Source organism: Rissa tridactyla, chromosome Z (assembly GCF_028500815.1).
Source record: "Rissa tridactyla isolate bRisTri1 chromosome Z, bRisTri1.patW.cur.20221130, whole genome shotgun sequence".
Classification (NCBI taxonomy): Eukaryota; Metazoa; Chordata; class Aves; order Charadriiformes; family Laridae; genus Rissa; species Rissa tridactyla.
The window spans coordinates 30,292,316-30,310,853 of record NC_071497.1 but is presented as its reverse complement, the minus strand read 5'-3'; the positions used below and the strand labels follow the sequence as shown (position 1 = coordinate 30,310,853).

The window sequence follows — 18,538 nt, the reverse complement described above, 5'->3', positions numbered from 1 at the left end:
GGTTAGTGTGGTTATATCAAGAAATTAGCACAATGTAAAAATGAACAAAACAATACTAAACTTTACTGGGCAGTGGTACTACAAGGAAATCTGAAGAGAAAGCTTAGACACAAAAGTAACATTCACTTTAAAAGCATATTACAGACTCCATCATTAAATGGAAACTTGAGTCCTTGCATTCAATTTCCTACCTTAAGAAAAATTTGGCAAGGCAAAAAGTTGAACCAAGAACACCAGACAAATTCATCTTAAAATAAAAGGAACATTTAAAATGAGAATCATCCAATCCAATTTATCCCACATATCCTACAATGACTTCAGTTATGTTACACAAATAAGATGAAACAATGGCTGCTTGTGATCACCTGGGAGGTACAGATGTCTCCCATCCTTTGAGTTTTCTTGGAAAGGCAAGAAAAAAAAAGCACTAATAAATGGCTTCCAAAGATAATGCCAGTGACATCTTGCAGACAACTGTTGCTGCTAGGTCCAATAAAATCTGTGCAGTGCTCTGCTTTTTTTCAAGGCAACAGAATCCTCAAAGGATGCTAATATTATTTATTTATAGATACATTTTTGTATATGTATGTGTGTTTATGTGCATGTGTGTGTGTGTATATAAAACTAAGACAACAGTCATGCATCTACTCCAGGGGCAGGGATCCTGACAAACTCAGATCTGTCTTACTCACCTTTACCAGCTTCCTACAAAAGAGGTGAAGTATGAGTTTGTGCTATAACGCAAAAGCCATTAACATTTCCTTATAGTTAGGAAAGGCAGTCTTCACAGTTTATGAAGAATGTCCTGAACCCTAGATGCTTTCCTATCATCATGCTACCCTACTCCTATTTAAGTAGATGTTCCTCCAGTTTTACTTGCTATCTTGTCTCAGATTTAAAAGTAGCCAAAGAACTGGAAAGTCATTTCTGCTTTACAGTTTCTCAACTACCAGACTAATCACCTCTAACTTTACTCGTATTCTCATTCTCCCAAAGGACAAGATAATTCCTATTAAGACATTCCCACGCTCCCCCCCCAGTCAATATCTGCATTTCACCACTTTCACCATAGTTTGGACATCCTCAGGAATTTTGTTTCTCTGTTTGTTCTGCTCTCATGGAAGCAATCAAATTAGTTCATGTTTGTTTAGTCCTACCTACAGAACTAGACATATTGTCTGCTATCATGGGGAAAATTACCCAAATACATTATTTTCTTGATTAATTAATCAATATGATCAATGTTTTTCAAGTTATTAAGAAAAAGGGAAAATAACAGGAGAAAATACCCACCAATACAAATCAGTCCTGTAGAGTCCAACTTGCTGCCAGGTGAACATTCACAATTGAAAGATCCTAAATTGTTCCTGCAGGCACCATTGACACACGGGCTGCTTTCACATTCATTTATATCTATAATCCAGAAACAAAAGACACTGTTAGAACCATGATGTGCTTCTGGAAAATATTATACTGTACAAATGCTGCTGTGGACCATGATTTGCCAAGACTGCCGGGCATATTTGCCCCCCCAACTCCTCTCAGCATGACATTCAAAACCTATAGGTACAGACAGTTAGCATGTAGGTGCACTTGTACAGGAGCACATATTTTGAAAGTGTTAATTAAATGGCTCTTTTCTACAAAGACAGTAATTTCCAACAACTTGGACTGTTAAGTTTTCCAGCATCAACTATAACTGTCCTGTGAGAAAACAAAACTCCTTTTTCATAGAATGCAATGCACTCCCAGCCACAACATGCAGTGCACAAACAAAGGCCTTATTGTTTCTGTCATTTATGGCTCCATGAGGCTTTGGAAGAATTAAGAAAACCCTGTCAGAAGCAAAATATTACAATGCTGGCTGCGATTCTCTAGTTCTGGAAAGCGTTCAAGAAATAGGAGTTGAAACTGGAATACTGTAAATGGTACTTCCCTCTAGCCCCTAACTCCTTCTATTTATTACCCCTGTGAGTTTTTAAGCCTGTTCACATGTAAGAATAGGACCCCTGCAGACAGTATTATTTGCTTTTTCTTTTTTAAAGTGAAATGAGTTTTAAGACTAAAACAATACTACCAAATTCTTTCAAAGAACAATTGCAGATGCATATCCACCATTTCTTCTTGAACTCCACCATTTCATTTTTTGATTTGGGTCCTAAATGATAATCCAACCAGACCATTCCGTTGGTGGGCAGAAATAAAACTGCTTAGTGTTTGCTGACGTTTGCTAGCAGTGCATTAGGAATAATGTCATATCCATAAACTAAAATAGCCTGATTTGAATTAATTATAAATTAATGTAGGATCTAGTTAAGCATGGAAACAATAATAGCATCAAGAGATCATTTTCAAGACAAACTGAAATATCTTCCTTATTTTTTAGAAGTCATGAAAAAGGTACCATTTGCTATTTGAGATGTTATGGTGCATCGAGCCTTCATTTCACTAGACATGTATTTCGTGATCTTCTGGGGTCATAGGAAGGAATATATGTTAAAAATACTCCCCAAATTATGTATATATTATTAAAAAACAAAGAATGATACAAGAGAGATGGAAAATGTGCTGAAATCAGTAAACCTAGGAAACTGTGATCTCTCTCTTCATGCCAAAAGCATGCACTTAATTTAAAAGCCAATTTTCACAGACCTTTTACTTAATGGAATTACCTACAAAGAGCAAATAGGACTTGTCCTTGAATGCCAGCAAGGTTTTAAATACCAACAGAGCTTTACATTTGTGAAGTCTACTCTTAAACTTGTGGATTACCCCGTTTACACACTAATCATACACAGATGCAGAGATATAAAATCTAGGAGGGTCAAGACAGTGTGTTACATGAACACACCCACACAGCTGCAATGGCTGGCCATGCACTGGGCTAACTGCATTGGCAGCACCCAAGCTGGTAAACCCCATCCTACTATGGGCTGGTAGTCTCTTAGGTCATTAGGCAGAGCTTCCACGTTTCTCTGCAAAAAGCCTGCTTAGACACAGTTGGTCATGTTGTCTCAGGTTGGCTTCTGAGACGGCTTACTATGGAGTATGCAGCACAGCATAGAAGCAGGTAGCGCCAGGCTGGGTTTGGCACGGCTCATATGCTGACTTGATGTGCTGGGAAGTGCAGTGCAGAAGTAACCAGGTAGATCTAGAAAGCCAGCTAGTTCTGACAGAGCAAGCTCTAAGTCCCTCTGTATCTGAGCTGGCAACCAGGAGGGCTTGCCAACATTCATCTGCTCTGCATCCCTTCTCCTCCCTGTAAATACATTTCATACTTTATTACCTAAGACTTTATTATCCAAGATACGCTCCCTGCCTCCCTGGCCTCCTGCTCTCTCCCCAGCCAGCAATACCTGGTAGCAGAGAGTAGTCTCTGCTGCTTTTGCAGAGAAACCAAATATCTGGTTCCCACAAACCAAATATCTGGTTCCCACAATTAGAAACAGATCACACTGAGACAAAGAAGTCATCTTAAATATGCACTATATGCCAAGTAATTCTCCGTATAGAAATGCTCTTGGAGAAAGACACATTTTTTTCTTCCTTTCCATCTGCCATCTTGCTTTCTGCAGTTCGTCTAGCTTTAAAAAAAATGAGAAAAAACAAAAGGAGAGGGCAAATTAACTAAATTTAAGCTATATATAGTTTCTCCCTGTCAAAGGCAACAAATGTTCACTGTCTCTTAAAGTCCAAGAACAAAGGGACACCCAATGAAGCTGGCTAGTAGCAAAACAAGCAAAGAAATGGCTCTTTACACAACAGGCAGAGAAACTGAAATCCTTGTCCTAGGATGCTGAAAGCTTGCATTAATCAATGGCAGTCTGGACAAGTTCATGGAATATAAATTCACCAAGGTCTCTATGAGGTAAAGATCCTACTTCTGCTGTCAGAAGTCCCTGAACCACAACTGCTGGGGATTCAGAGACTGTTCTTGGAAAGTAATCTTGTATACTTGCTCTGTTGTGGGTCAGAGGGATCTTTGATCAGTCTCTGCATTTATGTCTTTGCTCTTACGCAGACAGATTCTCTGTCCACTCAGTTGCAAGCGCTCTTCCCCGCTTTGAGCTAAGATGCACCTTCAGAGAAGTTCCCATGAGGGACCAGGTATAATCTGTGCCACAGAATCTTTGGGGCTTTTGGACATTAAAAATAGTCTTCACGGAACTCATGCAAAATGAGACTATGCAAAATGAGACTTACAACTTGGCCACATCTGAGAAAATTTTCAGAGTAAAGGGCACCATCCTGACACAAAAACTACTTGAGAATGATATTTCTTATTTCAAGCTACAACAGCACAGAGGAGCAACAGCTTTTCACAGAAAAGGCCACAAGATTTGCATGTTTCTAAATACACAGATCATCATTTTCTTGGAAATGAACAGAAAGTTTTGTGTGAATTTTTTAAAGGCCAAATCTGAGTCAGACACCCAGTGATGAATATTACAGGTCAACTGCTTGAAGTCTGCTGAAGATATTTATAACTGAAAACAGGTGATTTTCATGTAAAGTCTCTCATGGCTTTAACAGTTTGCAGCCCAATCACAAAGAGATCTGCACATATACAACCAATGTGCAAGACAAAACATTTTAATGAGCAGAGAGTTGCCACTACCCAAAACTCACTTCAATCACATTTATAATATAATAAAATCCATTAAACTTAAAATATTTCACATTTATAGATGCAATATGAGGCTATCGTGGCTATCTTTCATTCTCCCTGATACTTAGCAAGTTAGGTTTACAATCAATTTTCTTCTAGGAAAACACATCTTGTATTTTAGGTTTTCATAGTTAGCAAGAAACCCAAACCTAACAAAAATAGTTGAGGGCCACACCTAGAAGTCAGTGTCCCCAAAACTACAACCAAAGACAAGTGAATAAGTGTAGATGGAGGGGCCAAAGCACCTAAAGTTCAACACCTTATGAAGAGTAAAGCAGCTCTCTTGCTTTCATGGGCCATGCTCTTCAGTGTCTGACCAAAGACAGTGAAAGGAGAGAAGATGACTGAAACTGAACATATGGGTGAGAAAAAATGGAGAAGAAGAGAAAGGTGAAACAGCTGATTCGATCTGGCAGGTTCCTGCTGTCCAGAGCGGACATTCCCTTTTCACCCTTCCTCCTCCTTTTTCTCCCAGTCTCAGTTTCTACCCTTTTCAAGTGACAGGGCCAGCTCCTCACTGATGCCACAGACAAATAGTCACTCTCCATCTTCTGTGATGAGAATGGCAGAAGTTGGCTGCCAAGACGAGGGATGAGGGAAGATGTATGATGGAACCAGACTCCTTCACTTTGCCCTGATGTAGTTGAAGGAATGCTCATCTCATTTTTCTCTACAGAGTGGGAAAAGGGAGAGCAGCTTTCACTGAGGATTAGGGTACACATACCTGGAGGCATTAACTTCTGATTGTTTCTAAAATGATCTTGTCACTATGCTCTAGGCCTCTAACATTAAAAAAAAAGTTTGATACTTTCTGCATTTGACATACTTTAGCACTATGCTAGGAAAAAAGAAACAAAAAAAAGAAACAAAAAAATAAATCAATGCTTTTGGGTATTAACAGGCTCATGATACTGCATTGACTAGCCCCAAAACCACCGTTCAGGAAAAAAAAAAATTAAAGGATGAATGCACTTCAGCTTTAGTGCTCTGCTGAATCAGTTGAAAAAGTGTCATGTCCACAATGTAAACAAACTCCAAAAATTGTTGCCATACACCTTTTTATAATAATATTAAATTGCAGTTTTAACAAGAGTGAGAAAGAAACCAAATTGATTTTAATACTGTCTTATATTTTAGAATAAAAGCCACTACTAATGAAAATATTTATCAGGGGGGTTTTTTTAGGACATTTTTTTGTTAAGTGAAGTGAGTGTACATTTTAAATGTCAGAGAAACAAAAATTTAAAAAGTCCACTGTACATTCCTGGAAATGAACTTCAAAGCACATCTGGTTTACGTTTAACTAGTTATGTCACTGGAAACACAATCTAAACCACAGAGCTTGTTGTAAAAATCTCGACTTTCAGAGACTTTGGAGCCTCAAACAACTCCCCCACGCCCCACAACAAATTGATAAAAAAAATTCAATTGAACTATAAGTGAAAACAGTGAAAGGTTTTGCTGTTTCTTCAGAGTTGCAGATGAGAGTTATATTAATTAAAAATATACTGGTGAGTAATAAGCATCAGAGCATTTTCAGAGCACAACACAAAGCTTCTGGCCACAGAAGTTTTTTGCAACTAGTGAACTTGTTAACTCCCAACTGAATTACACAATGTTTCTTTGAAAATAGAATTTGGACAGAACGAGATGAATTTATTCCTCTACTGCCAACCCACTCAACATCAGAAAAAATGTGATACGTTTTATAGACATTTTTATGCCAAACCGCTCCTGTTCCACTTTTTTACCTGATCAGCTAAATTTAAACATCAATCTGTGAGATTCAAGATGAAGATGACAGATCCTTCATGACTTATATATGTAAGTTAATGTAGATAAGAATATTAAGAGAAACTGAAAATCCTTCAGATTCCGCTGTACAAACAATAAAAAATTAGAAGTATTTTAGGGCAATTACACTAAACAACATTCAGAAAGGAAATTACAAATCTGAAGTTTTAGTTAATGATCAGTCATTTGGGTTTATTTTTTTCTTCCATTAACAAAAAGTTTTATTATTTTAAACATTATTGCACCATTCATGCTCAATCAGAAGCCCATTGCTTCAGAGTTCAGCGGACATGGAGGATTATGAAATACAGCCAAGAGATGCACAGACACTTTTACTCTACAAAGATGGCAAAATATCCTCATTTTCAGCAACAAGCTAAACCTCATGACCACCATGAAAGGGAGATGAGGCAGGGATAGATCTATCCTATTTTTGAATCTTTTGGAATATCAAAAAACACTCTTTCATTAGTTTTTGCAGGAGTCACAGTACAAATATTGCAAACATGTACAGATGCATGTTCGTTTATGAGTACCAAAAAAAGGTTAAAAAAAGAAAATGAGATTAAATGCCTTAATTAAAATCTCACCAAGCCCAACAAATAGAAACACACCAGTCTTATTTAATGAGCTTGAACGATCATCCCAGTAATTATTCTTACACAATAAAACATATTTTAATTCACAAACTGTGAAACTGTGTGTGTGCATTTACTACCTCATGCTCAGGTTGGTTCGAATTATGAAATATCTCAGTTCCCGTATTACTAGATGACTGTCAGAGGCAGTGTAACATGTTACTTTGAATAAATCACACTGGTTCTTTATTCACCTTTTTAGAATTGATTCATAAACTGATAATTTGTTGAACGCACCTAATTCCCTTAGACAAGATCTAAAAGTGGTCACATTCCTTAGAAAAATGCGCTAAGGTGCCATTAAGAGCGGTCATGCCTACCATCTGGATTTCTGCTAGTATCTTCTCTTCATATACTTTTCTGTAAATTCTATTCTAATTGTAACTTTTTTTTTATACTGTGGTTTTGCAGTCAACATCAGCTGGCAATGCTATCTAAAGAAGTCATGCTGTCCTCAATGAATTAAGCAGTACATTAATTTCCCCTCCAGAACGACTCTCCATCACGCTGTTCTCCACTTAGACCCCCCCTCCAAAAAACCTAAGATAAGGGACTCCCATATTTAGTTCACTAAATCATGATCCCCAAACTTCTAGCACAAGAGACATGTTGACTGCAACGATGACAAGGAAGTCCAGAAGACAAAAAAGATTTTTTTTCCTAAGGCTGTGGTGGCTCAATGCAACCATGAAACCACTTGTTTTGTTATTTTTGTTGTTGTCAAATCCCAATTTTGTGCCTTTATATTAAATTAGTATTAATATTATTATTTATGTTAATATTACTATTATTATTATGATTAAAAAATACATTTTATATTGGAAAATGTAGATACATTTTATTTCAATAATTAGATTTTTTTCATTCTTGCATCTCATTCATCTACCTTTTGGTCTATATTATTCTCTGAAGTTATTATGCCTTTTCACTTCAGTAACGAATATCTCTCTTTACTATACTACTCCCGTTTTAATGTCTATAAGATTCCTTAAGAAACATGTATATTAAGGGCACACAGCAAGGTAGTTTCACAGCTAGAAGTCTTTCAGTGCATAGAAACTAAACATACAGACAGACACTGAAGAAAAAAATTTCACCTGAACATTGTGAATAAATACTAGGCATTGAGACAACTTAGCAGAGAGAGCACTATAAATCCATGGGGGTATAAGAAAAGCCCTAACCTGAACAAGCGCTACTAATTTGTAACATACAGGGAGAGAAGACATTTTAACTTTTAAAAGTGACCTCTGAAACACACATCTACTAAAAGGAACGTAATTTCTTTTGAACAGAAAGGGTGAAGAGGTGAATGACTTGATACTGCCAGATTTTAAACCATTTCATGAGATGTTTTGAATGTAAACACATGTTCACTTTCCAAACGGTTGGAGGCATTCAAAACACTATGGCCCCCCATGTTGCTTGCTTCCACTCCTCTGCTGAAAACTGGCAAAGAGCACATGAGTGCTCCTCACCTGCTTCGTGCAAAGTTAAGTGCATTCAGCATATGCTGCTAAGGAAATGGTTTAAGTTAACCTGATTGATCTTACACAGCACCAATGGTTTACAGAGTGCTTCCACTTTCCCTTCTATATGTTTGTTTAGCTGTATGGCAGCAACTTCTGTTTGATCAGTAATAACAAGCAGCTGAGGACAATAATGTCTTCCACTGCTTCAGACAAATCTAGACGATGACATCAGTTCACATAATAGGTATTCCATAACAAAGGATTATAGCTTCTCCATCGCTCACTGAAATGCAAGACTATTTACTATAAAAACTTTCTAATGATGAAAAATATTGAGATTTACAGATCATGGAACCAAATAAAAAATAATGCAAAAGACCTGTAAAATTTTACTACTCTTAATACTAGATAAAATTTGAGACAAAAGCTAATGCTTCTATTTTGACTCTTTTTGTACAGCCTTGCTTAATTTTTTTATAATTAAAACTACTCATTAGTTTCTGCTATGTAACATTTTCATTAATCTAACATCTGTGTTTGTAAGTCATATAAGAAAGCCATTTTGATTATACTGTTAAAATAAAGGACAATTTAAGTATCATCAGGCAGTAATATCCAGATCCTGGAATTCAAACATCACATAAAGCATCACAAATACCAGAATTTGATCTAGAATTAATTATCGCCACAGACTGAAGGGAGAAAAGAAAGAAGAGAGTCTGTGGTCAAAATAGATGCACTTCCTTAAATGATAAGACTAGGTGTCTCTGCTACATGATCAAAGGTGAGCGTATATTCCCCTTTATTCCAGCTTAACAAACGTTTTATCTAAGGAAAGGAAAATATTTTCATATAAAACCGAACTGATTACTTTGAAAGAAATTCAATGGCAAGACCCGACACACTGAAAAATACTGCAGAGAAATTGCAAGAGGAATGCAATGATTTATGCAATATATTAGTTCTGTCTTTTCCTCTGTATTCATCATCACTTTTGTGATCATTTAGCTTTAATGTTGTATAATAAGCAATAAAATTAACACAACTTGCAGATTTTTCACCTTCACATGTGTCTGTCTCAGTGCTGAATACATAGCCCTTTGGACAAGTGCAGCTGTAACTTCCAGGGGTGTTTCGACAGAGCCCATTATCACACAGCAGCCCATTCACTGAACATTCATCAATGTCTGCAAAAAGATGAGTTAGACATAACAGTAAGTGCAAATGCCATGAGAGCCCTTCACCTCCACAAGTAGCCCCTCTTGCTTTCTACAGTAACAACTGGGTTGCCAGATACGCAGTTTTCTACAACAGTCACTGGAGCAAGTAAAAATGCCAATCCCTAGTTTCAAAAGTCTAATTCAGGTTCTTATTACCAAAAAAATCTGTTCTGAAAAAATTACCAAAAAAATCTGTTCTGAAAAAAGGTTTTCATTAGCAGGCTCTAAAAATAGTTCATGGTTTGTATTAAAGTAATAATTATGTTTTCCTGGAATGACCTTGGGATCTTTGTCAATTGTATGACTATATAATGATGACAATTTCATGAAGGTCTATTTGCTTTGAAACCAGCATTTTAATTTTCTTTTTTAAAATACATAAATAATGGTGTGTTAGATTACTGTTGTAATCCTCTTTTATGGGCAAAAATTGATTTTGTTATCCATGAAGTGAATATGTGCATTAAAATCTAAATTATACAGCTCGTGTACGGCAGACATCTCAAGAATACACATATGTACCTCCCCTCCAGAGGTATATTGTATTAAAAAAACTCCCTATGATTAAGATGAGGATATCAAGTACAGCAAATAGGAAAAACCCCTAAATTAACATCACTTCCTGAACTCCTCTTATATTAACTGCAAATAATGCCAATAAAAAGCAATCGGTCTTCCTCATTGCCCTATTGTTTATTTTTGAAAAGAAAAAAAATAATTGTAAGTTACTTTAATGCCCATCACATGTCACAAATACTTAAGCTTACAGGAGAATACTGACAGGGTAAGCCATGATAAACCTGATGCTTTATCCTGCTTCAGGGTGTCTCCTCTGTTTTGCGTGCTTGATTCCCAAACTTAACACTGCAATTGAAATCTTACAGTTAAGTTTAACAAAAGAAGAAAAGAAGAATGCAATCTAATTACAATCTAGAGGCTTCCGGTTTCCCAACTACATTAGATTTTGCAAGCTATGCTTATAAATTCCTTTAGGATTCAGACAGTAAAGTCTAAATTTCCCCAGAAGATGAATCAGAGATTTAAGTTGGCAGCTGTAAAGAAGCTCTTCTAAACTAACCTGTCCTTTATCTAACCTCATTCGATTTTAATTCAGCAAAGGAAGGTGAATTTGGAATTTGACATTTTCAAGACCAACAGACTTTAATTTTGAGGTTGTTGTCATTTTACCCAAACTAGTAGTGCTACGAACATATTATTTCCTTACAATACCACAGAATAACTTCAGATTTGAACTGTAATCTCTGGTGATACGCACTGTAAAAAAACACAGAACGACATAGCTCATATTCTAAAAACACTTAAAACTGACAAAAGTACTGTTTGCATTCTGTATGATGACCATTTTTATTTCCTGGCTGCTCATGAACTGTATCATTAATTAAAACATTTCAACCCTTTATTTAAGCATTCATAATTAACTTCTTTTGTGCAAAAATTCTCCTATCTAAAAATAAATGCATTCTCACAGTCAGTATGGTGTATTTTTATTTAAATAATTAAACAGACATATACGTATACTAGCACTTACATAATCCCAAGTGTAACTAGATAAATAAAATCTATTGCCATAAAATCCATTTGGAAAAGGAATATTATGTGAAGTATATTAAAGAAACACCAACAGTTTTCCGCAGCAGTGCTTTTCTTGCCAAAAAGTCATATTTGGGGCCTTTAGAAAGTAACTAGCTGTAAAATTCCTTAAGTCAAGCAGATGAAAAGAAACACTTTTATTACTTTGTGTGTGCTTTGCATCACTAGGTAGGAATGTTTGGTATTAAAATTGTACCACGGTTATATAGTCCAGGTTTCCCCTACCAAAAATGATGGGGTTTTGTTGACCACAAATACCAGTGATGATAGGTTAGTAAACCTTTAAGTGTAGAGAGCAGTAATTTCCCAAAATAAATACATCAGACAGAAGGACAATACTTAAGACTTTCTAATGGTTTCAGATAGATTTCCATTAGCTTTTTAATACAATCAAACTTCAGTTTTCTGTTTAAAATTAAAGGATGATAACAGGGCTATAAGCGATACTATTGTACAATGTACCTGTGCTATAACACACTTTTTTTGGATGTAAGAATTCCCAAAAGAAAAAAAAAATACTGAATTTCAGGTATGACCATGAATAAAAAAATTTTTAGACAGAGAGTGAAACGTATAACATAGGTATCTTCTGTTGAGTATTCCTAGACACTTGAAGAAAATGTATCTAGATAATGCAACAACCATCTGGTATAAACCTAAACCAAACTTCAAGTGACAACTAAAAGTTTCTGAAGTGAATCATTCCTGTATACTGGTGACAAATTCTGAAGAATGAAAGAATAGCTGTTACACTTGATCCCAATGTTCAGACTTGATGTGTGAAATCCTGAGAGTGGCTCATTGCCTCCTCCATGAGCTGAAGCTTTCAGAAATTAGAAGACTAAGTGTGCAGCAACCCATTCTGCTGTACTTGTTTAATTTGGGAACATCATGAATTATTGCATACAGCGGAGATTGTGCTCCCAGGCCACCAATTATCATTCATTACGATAATGATAGCCATTTGTTACATTTTATTATGCAAAATCATGACCTTCAGCTCCTGACAAATTATCATCCAGCCTTGAACAGGACACATTTTAGGTGGTCTTGACAAATGTTATTAAAATATAACACAAACTGATCCATACTTTTGAGAAAATTAATTCCTAACCTGCAATAACTCCTGCTTACACTTCTCAAACAGTAATACGCCCCCATCAAATAACAGAAAAAAAAACCACCAGTAAGAATATAAGCTATGCAGTGACTGAGAAAAGCATTTTCATTAGAGATTTTTCGCATTTTCATTCTAACTTTAGTAGATGTCTTGCAACCAAAATTCTGTCAATTCACATTAGTATCAATATAGTGATGAATTCTTCAACAATAATAAAAAATTGAGCAACTTACCCACACAATTCCTTCCAGAAGGATCAGGCTCATAGCCGCTGTTACAGTTACAACGATAGCTGCCACGTAAGTTTTCACAAATTCCATTGGAGCAAATATCAGGATCCAATGCACACTCATTAATATCTGTATTAACACAACACCGAAGATAACCAGATATTGAAAGATATGAAAAACATGATCTTGTGATAGATGTGGACAATATCTGACTCACTGGATGTTGAGGTTGTCATTCAGAGCAAGGGTATAGGAAGGGTGCAGCCAGAAGGCTGAAATAAATTATTATTCCCCTCTATTTGACACTAGTGATGCCAAACCTGGAATACTGTGTCCAGTTTTGGGACACTTCATGAGGTTCACATGGGCCCACTCCTCAAGTTTGTCAAGGTCTCTCTGGATGCTATCTTGCCTCTAGTGAATCAACTGCACAACTCATCTTGGCATCACCTGCAAACTTGCTGAGAGTGCACTCAATGCCACTATGTTTGTCACTGATGAAGACATTAAACAGTATTGGTTCCAGTAGGGACCTTTGAGGGACACCACTTGTTACTGGCTTCCTGTTAGACATTGAGTTGTTGACCATAACTCATTGCACATGACCATCCAGCCAATTTCTTATCAGTCCATCCATCAAACCTATCTATCTCCAACTTAGTGGAGAGAGAAGAACGTTGTGCAGGACTGTATCAAAGGCCTTACAAAAGTCAAGACAGATGATATCAGGAGTTCTTCGCTCATCCACTGGTGCAGTCACTAGACTAGTCAGGCACTATTTGCCCTTGGTGAAGCCATGTTGGCTGTCTCTAATCACTTCTATCTTCCATATTTTGGCATAACTTCCAGGAGGATCTGCTCCATGATCTTATCATGCACTGAGGGAGACTGACTGGTTGGTAATTCCCAGGGTTCTCCTTACCTTTTTTTAAAAATGTGTGTGATATTCCCTTTTCTTCACCCACTGGAGACTTCGCCTGACTGCCATTTTTCAAATATGATGGAGACTGGCTTAGTAACTACATCTGCCATTTCCCTCAGGACCCTGGGATGCATCAGGTTCCTTGCGTGGTCCTGAAACTGATCTTCTGCTATGATGGGAAGGACCTTGCTTCCCAAATCCCTGCCTTGATGTTCAGAGACTTGAGAGATATGGGAAGAGTGATTACCAGCGAAAACTCAGGCAAAAACGTTGTCGAGTACCTCAGCCTTATCCATGTCAGTTGTCACTACTTCTCCTGTGATATTTATCGTGTTTGTGTGTCTGTGTACATCTTCTTGTAATCTTCTTTTTCTGACCAATGTACCTGTAGAAGTTTGTCATATTCTTCACGTTCTTTGCCAAACTCAGCTCCAACTGTGCCCTAGCTTTCCTGGTCCTATCCCTACACATATGGGCAGCATCCCTGTATTCTTCCCAGGATACCTGTCCCTGATTCCACTGCCTGTGCATTTCCTTCTTACACTTCCGTTTGACCAGGAGGTCCTTACTCAGCCATGCTGGTCTCCTGCCTTCCTTGCCCGATTTCTTACATGTGGGAATCGAGAGCTCTTGTGATCTAAGGAAAATGTCCTTAAAGAGCTGCCAGCTCTGTTCTGCTCCTTTATCCCTGGGGGCGGTTTCGCAGGGGGGTCCATCCACTAATTCCTTAAACAACTGAAAGTTTGCTCGCCTAAAATTCAGAATCCTGGCTTTACTCTTCACCTGGCCCATATCCCTCAACATCACGAATTCCACCAGGGCATGATCACTGCAGCCCAGGCTGCCATTATGCTTAGTTCATCTGTGTTGGTAAGCAACAGCTCCAGTGACACTTCTCCTCTGCTAACTTCCCCTGTCACCTGGATTAAGAGCAGTTCTCTGATTTTAATAGAAGGTTACAGAGAAGATGGAGCCAGACTCTTCTTTAAGGTACACAATGAGAGGGTAAGAGACAGAAGTTACAACAGGGGAAAATTTAACTGAACGCCAGGAAAACAACTCTTCCCCATGAGAGTGGCTAACCACTAGAGTAAGCTGCTGAGAAAGGCTATGGGAACTCCATCCTTGGAGATTTTCCAAAATCCACTGGGCAAGGCCTTGAGAAATCTGATTCAACTTCGAAGTTACCTCTGCTTTGAGCAGAACGTTAGGTTGGATGACCTCCAGATATCCTTTCTAACCTAAATCAATAGGGAACTATGTGTTTGTAAGAATACCTTGATGCAAAATATGTAGCCCATGCACTCAGTGCCTGTGGTTTAAGGATCTAGGTAAGAAGTTATAAATTATTAGGTGACACAAATACTTTTTCTAATACAGGACTAATGCATAGGTAAATACCACAGCATACTCAGTCTTGCAGAAATTATAGCACTTGTTGGAAATTTAGAATTTTTCTCAGATCAACAGAATAGGATGATGAATGAGACATATTCCCTGAATTTACAGTCCCATATAGAATTTCTGCTGTAGTTGGAAAATTCCAAAATATTTATATGAACTATAAGAACAGGAACAGGCTAGTTTTAGTATTTTTTGCCTCCGAGGAAAAGAGGACTTTTCAATATTAAGTTATTTCTTCCCATACGGTAAGCCCATTACTTTAAATAGTTCCCTTTCCAAACTCTGGAAAGAACAGTAGGGGTGCTGGCCTAACTATGACTTCATAAAAAGCTTGTTTTTTACTTGTACTGCTCAACTTTTTATAAAGGACATTTCCTCTTTAATCATAGTGCAGTTTAGATCATTATTTACATATACTCAGATACGCATTTGCAAAAATCATGCTATCCCTGGATTAAACTCAAAGCTATAAGACGTGAAAAATTCATAAGAAAATATGAATTAGCATAATATTTCAGCTCTATGTTTTCTTTTGAGTAAATAGTTTTCTGTAGTTTACTAAACTTGTTTGTATCTGGGGGACAAGCCACACAATTTCATAACTCTATTTCTCCTTACCAAATGAATCATTTCCGAAGGTCCAGCCCTTCTTGTTACTTTTCATATTGAACCAGACTGCAAAATCTCTGTCCTTACCTATGTCCAGATTTCACTCACATGAAAACATGAAGGTTTTGCGCTTGTTAATCACAAACTGAATGAGAGCAGTAAGGATGTGGTGATGGACTGCAGTCTAATTAACAAGCTATGTATCAACTAAAAGTCAAATTGAATCCCATCCCTATGACAAGAGTTTCACTGATAAAGTCTATTCCCACTCACTCTTGATAATGAGAATGCATGAAGAACACAACAGAATTTTCATTAGGGATTGAATGTGGTATTAGTATTCCTCTCCTTCAGGAAATGGAATTGGCAAACAAAGTCCCTTGGTATAAGCAGCAGGAGGAGTAGCAGCAAGAAAATTGACTGCAAGGTCACTGCAGAAGATATACAGAAAATACTAGGGTTTTCTTTAGAAACCTAAACAAAGAGGGATTTTAGTTAAGACATGAACACTGAGAGATCATAGTTTTTATCACGCAATTTGGTTATGACCACAACTGGTTTTATGTTTTTAGTGAGAAATTGTATTTTCCATGTATCAAAAAGAACATATAACCTCCCTACCAGACTACATGCAAATTCTCATGGTACGATGCTGTTTGTACAACAATATTATGGTACACTGCCATTATTTCCCCATGAGATTTAGAGATCCTTCAAATGGACCTTATATAATTCACTGAAAAGGTAGAGAATTTACAAACTCTATGGATTTCAAATTACTTGTAAGTTTGGCAACATGTTAAGCAATGAGCTCATAGGGAAGAAAAAATGTATGCATATACACTTACAGTACTGAACAGAAACAGAATTTCTTTATTACAGTACTATTTTTAAAAGTTATGTGGGCTGTTACTAAGTATAATGATCAGAGGGTCTCATTCTGTTTCTGCTGAACTGAATAGGAGCTTTAATGCTGACAAGGATAAAAGCTATATAAGTTAAATGCCTGGAAATATTAAATGTACACTATCTGCTTTAATTTGGCTGCAACTTTATTAACTCATCAGGGAACTATCTAGCAATAAATCATAATATTGTGTTTCACCATTCCTTCTTCAACCCACCCTACTTATTTGGCAGCTGCAGTATGCGTTGCCCCTACTTCAGGCCTGGCTCAGCTATTATTTTTAAAATCCCGCTCTCTGTGGTGCTAAAAAAAGGAGCTAGAGCTTTACAGTTCCCAGTACCAAATGCAACTGCTTGCTTTCAGGACTTTCTTTAGGACAATCTTTTTTAGTAAGCTCCCTTCCAACTCTAACTCACCAGAGAAATGATGCCTCCACAGAAACAGTCCATGTAATGAACACTGGATCTGGAATGAAAAACTGCTCTACTACTATCCCAGCTGACTGAAAATCAACTGCAAATGCAATTGGCTCCTGTCACTCCCCAAATGAGGGAGAACTGTCTTATGCCCATTCTAAGAAAAATAAATTATGTGTCAAACCTTTAAAATGGATGACTTTTTGTCAGGGTCAGGCAAAATCCAATGTTGTAGAGAATGAATTCTGGCCTTTTCTTTAGACAACATTTAATTATTGTACTTTGATAATGAAAATACTAACATCAGCATATTAATATTGAGGCAAAAACCTCCACTCTGGGATATAATATATAATATAATTCTGAGTATATATTAACCTTGAGTCATATACATTAAAGAAAATGTGCAACATACCTCGTCCATCCACAGTAATACCTATTCCACTGCTACACAGGCCATGGAATTCAGCTATGCAATTGAAGCAAGAGATGTTGGGGAAAAAAGAAAATGTTATTTCCAGTGTTTCACCTTCTTTAATCCTAAACCAAATCCACATGATCTTTTTTCAAAATAATTCTTCTACAATGTAACTAATAAAATGCCAATGCTCACATGAAATAGCTATTTATTGACATTATAGCTAAATCCGTCAAGTAGCATTCCACCCTGAACTTTCACATATAGACAAAACTGAAATTTCACACCAAGAATTATACACTCAAGTGATTTCATCAACCTCTTGACAGTACTGTCTCCTTCAGTTACTGCTTTCAACCACAATGCCAGTTTTACTTCATTTCTTCTGATTAGTTTTCTGTTATCTCAGAAAATGACACTGAATGGAAATACTGTCCAAGATACATCACCTCAGTTCTACAGTCAAGAGATTTTTTTTAATCGATCCCCAGGTTTATTTGGAGAATTGATTCTTATAAAATGAAATACAGATTTCTAAAATTAATATGGGCTGCTCTTTTAAACTGGACTGATTTGACTAGGAAATTTACAGATTCATCAGGGAACTCCACTTATTCTCTTTAAAGTATTATTGCTTATAGCCAACACTTAATTCTGGGACCCAGCTTCATCCATAGCATGCTCATGTCTTGAATTTTGTCAGTTTGGCCAGCTTTGGAACTAGATTCACCTCAAACATTACAAGGCATAGAGACACAAATATGCAACATAAAATATGAGAAAGTTCTTCTTTAAAGGAGAAACCATTTCCACAATCAATGTACAATTCCATTAAGTGTCCTATTTGCTTCTCTTTAAGGCATGAAATTAATGAACAATCTGATCTAAGTGAGATTTTTTTAAGTCTGTATGTTCAGTATAGTATTCAAAGAAACAAGAAATTTTACCTGAATTTTTAGTAGGGCAGGGGTGACATGGCTCTCCAAAACCATAGTCAGGATTGGCACAGCAACATTCAGACTTTGTCACAGCACCAGGGAAAGGACGGACACATGCTCCTTTTTTGATGCCTCCATAGCATGTGCTACGCATATGAGTATCTGAGAAA

The 18,538-nt window shown here is 36.9% G+C and overlaps 1 protein-coding gene across 2 annotated transcripts in view; it reads right to left on the bottom strand.

Annotated features, from left to right (window-relative positions):
- FBN2 (fibrillin 2) overlaps window positions 1-18,538 on the bottom strand; it is a 174,824-nt gene that overhangs the window by 71,004 nt on the left and 85,282 nt on the right. For both annotated transcript variants that reach the window (XM_054186701.1, XM_054186702.1), the window contains exons 16-20: window positions 18,378-18,530; window positions 17,428-17,481; window positions 12,758-12,883; window positions 9,635-9,760; window positions 1,294-1,413 (exon numbers count right to left, since the gene is read on the bottom strand). In XM_054186701.1, the coding sequence (XP_054042676.1) occupies window positions 1,294-1,413; window positions 9,635-9,760; window positions 12,758-12,883; window positions 17,428-17,481; window positions 18,378-18,530 (579 nt within the window). The remainder of the gene's footprint in view (window positions 1-1,293; window positions 1,414-9,634; window positions 9,761-12,757; window positions 12,884-17,427; window positions 17,482-18,377; window positions 18,531-18,538) is intronic.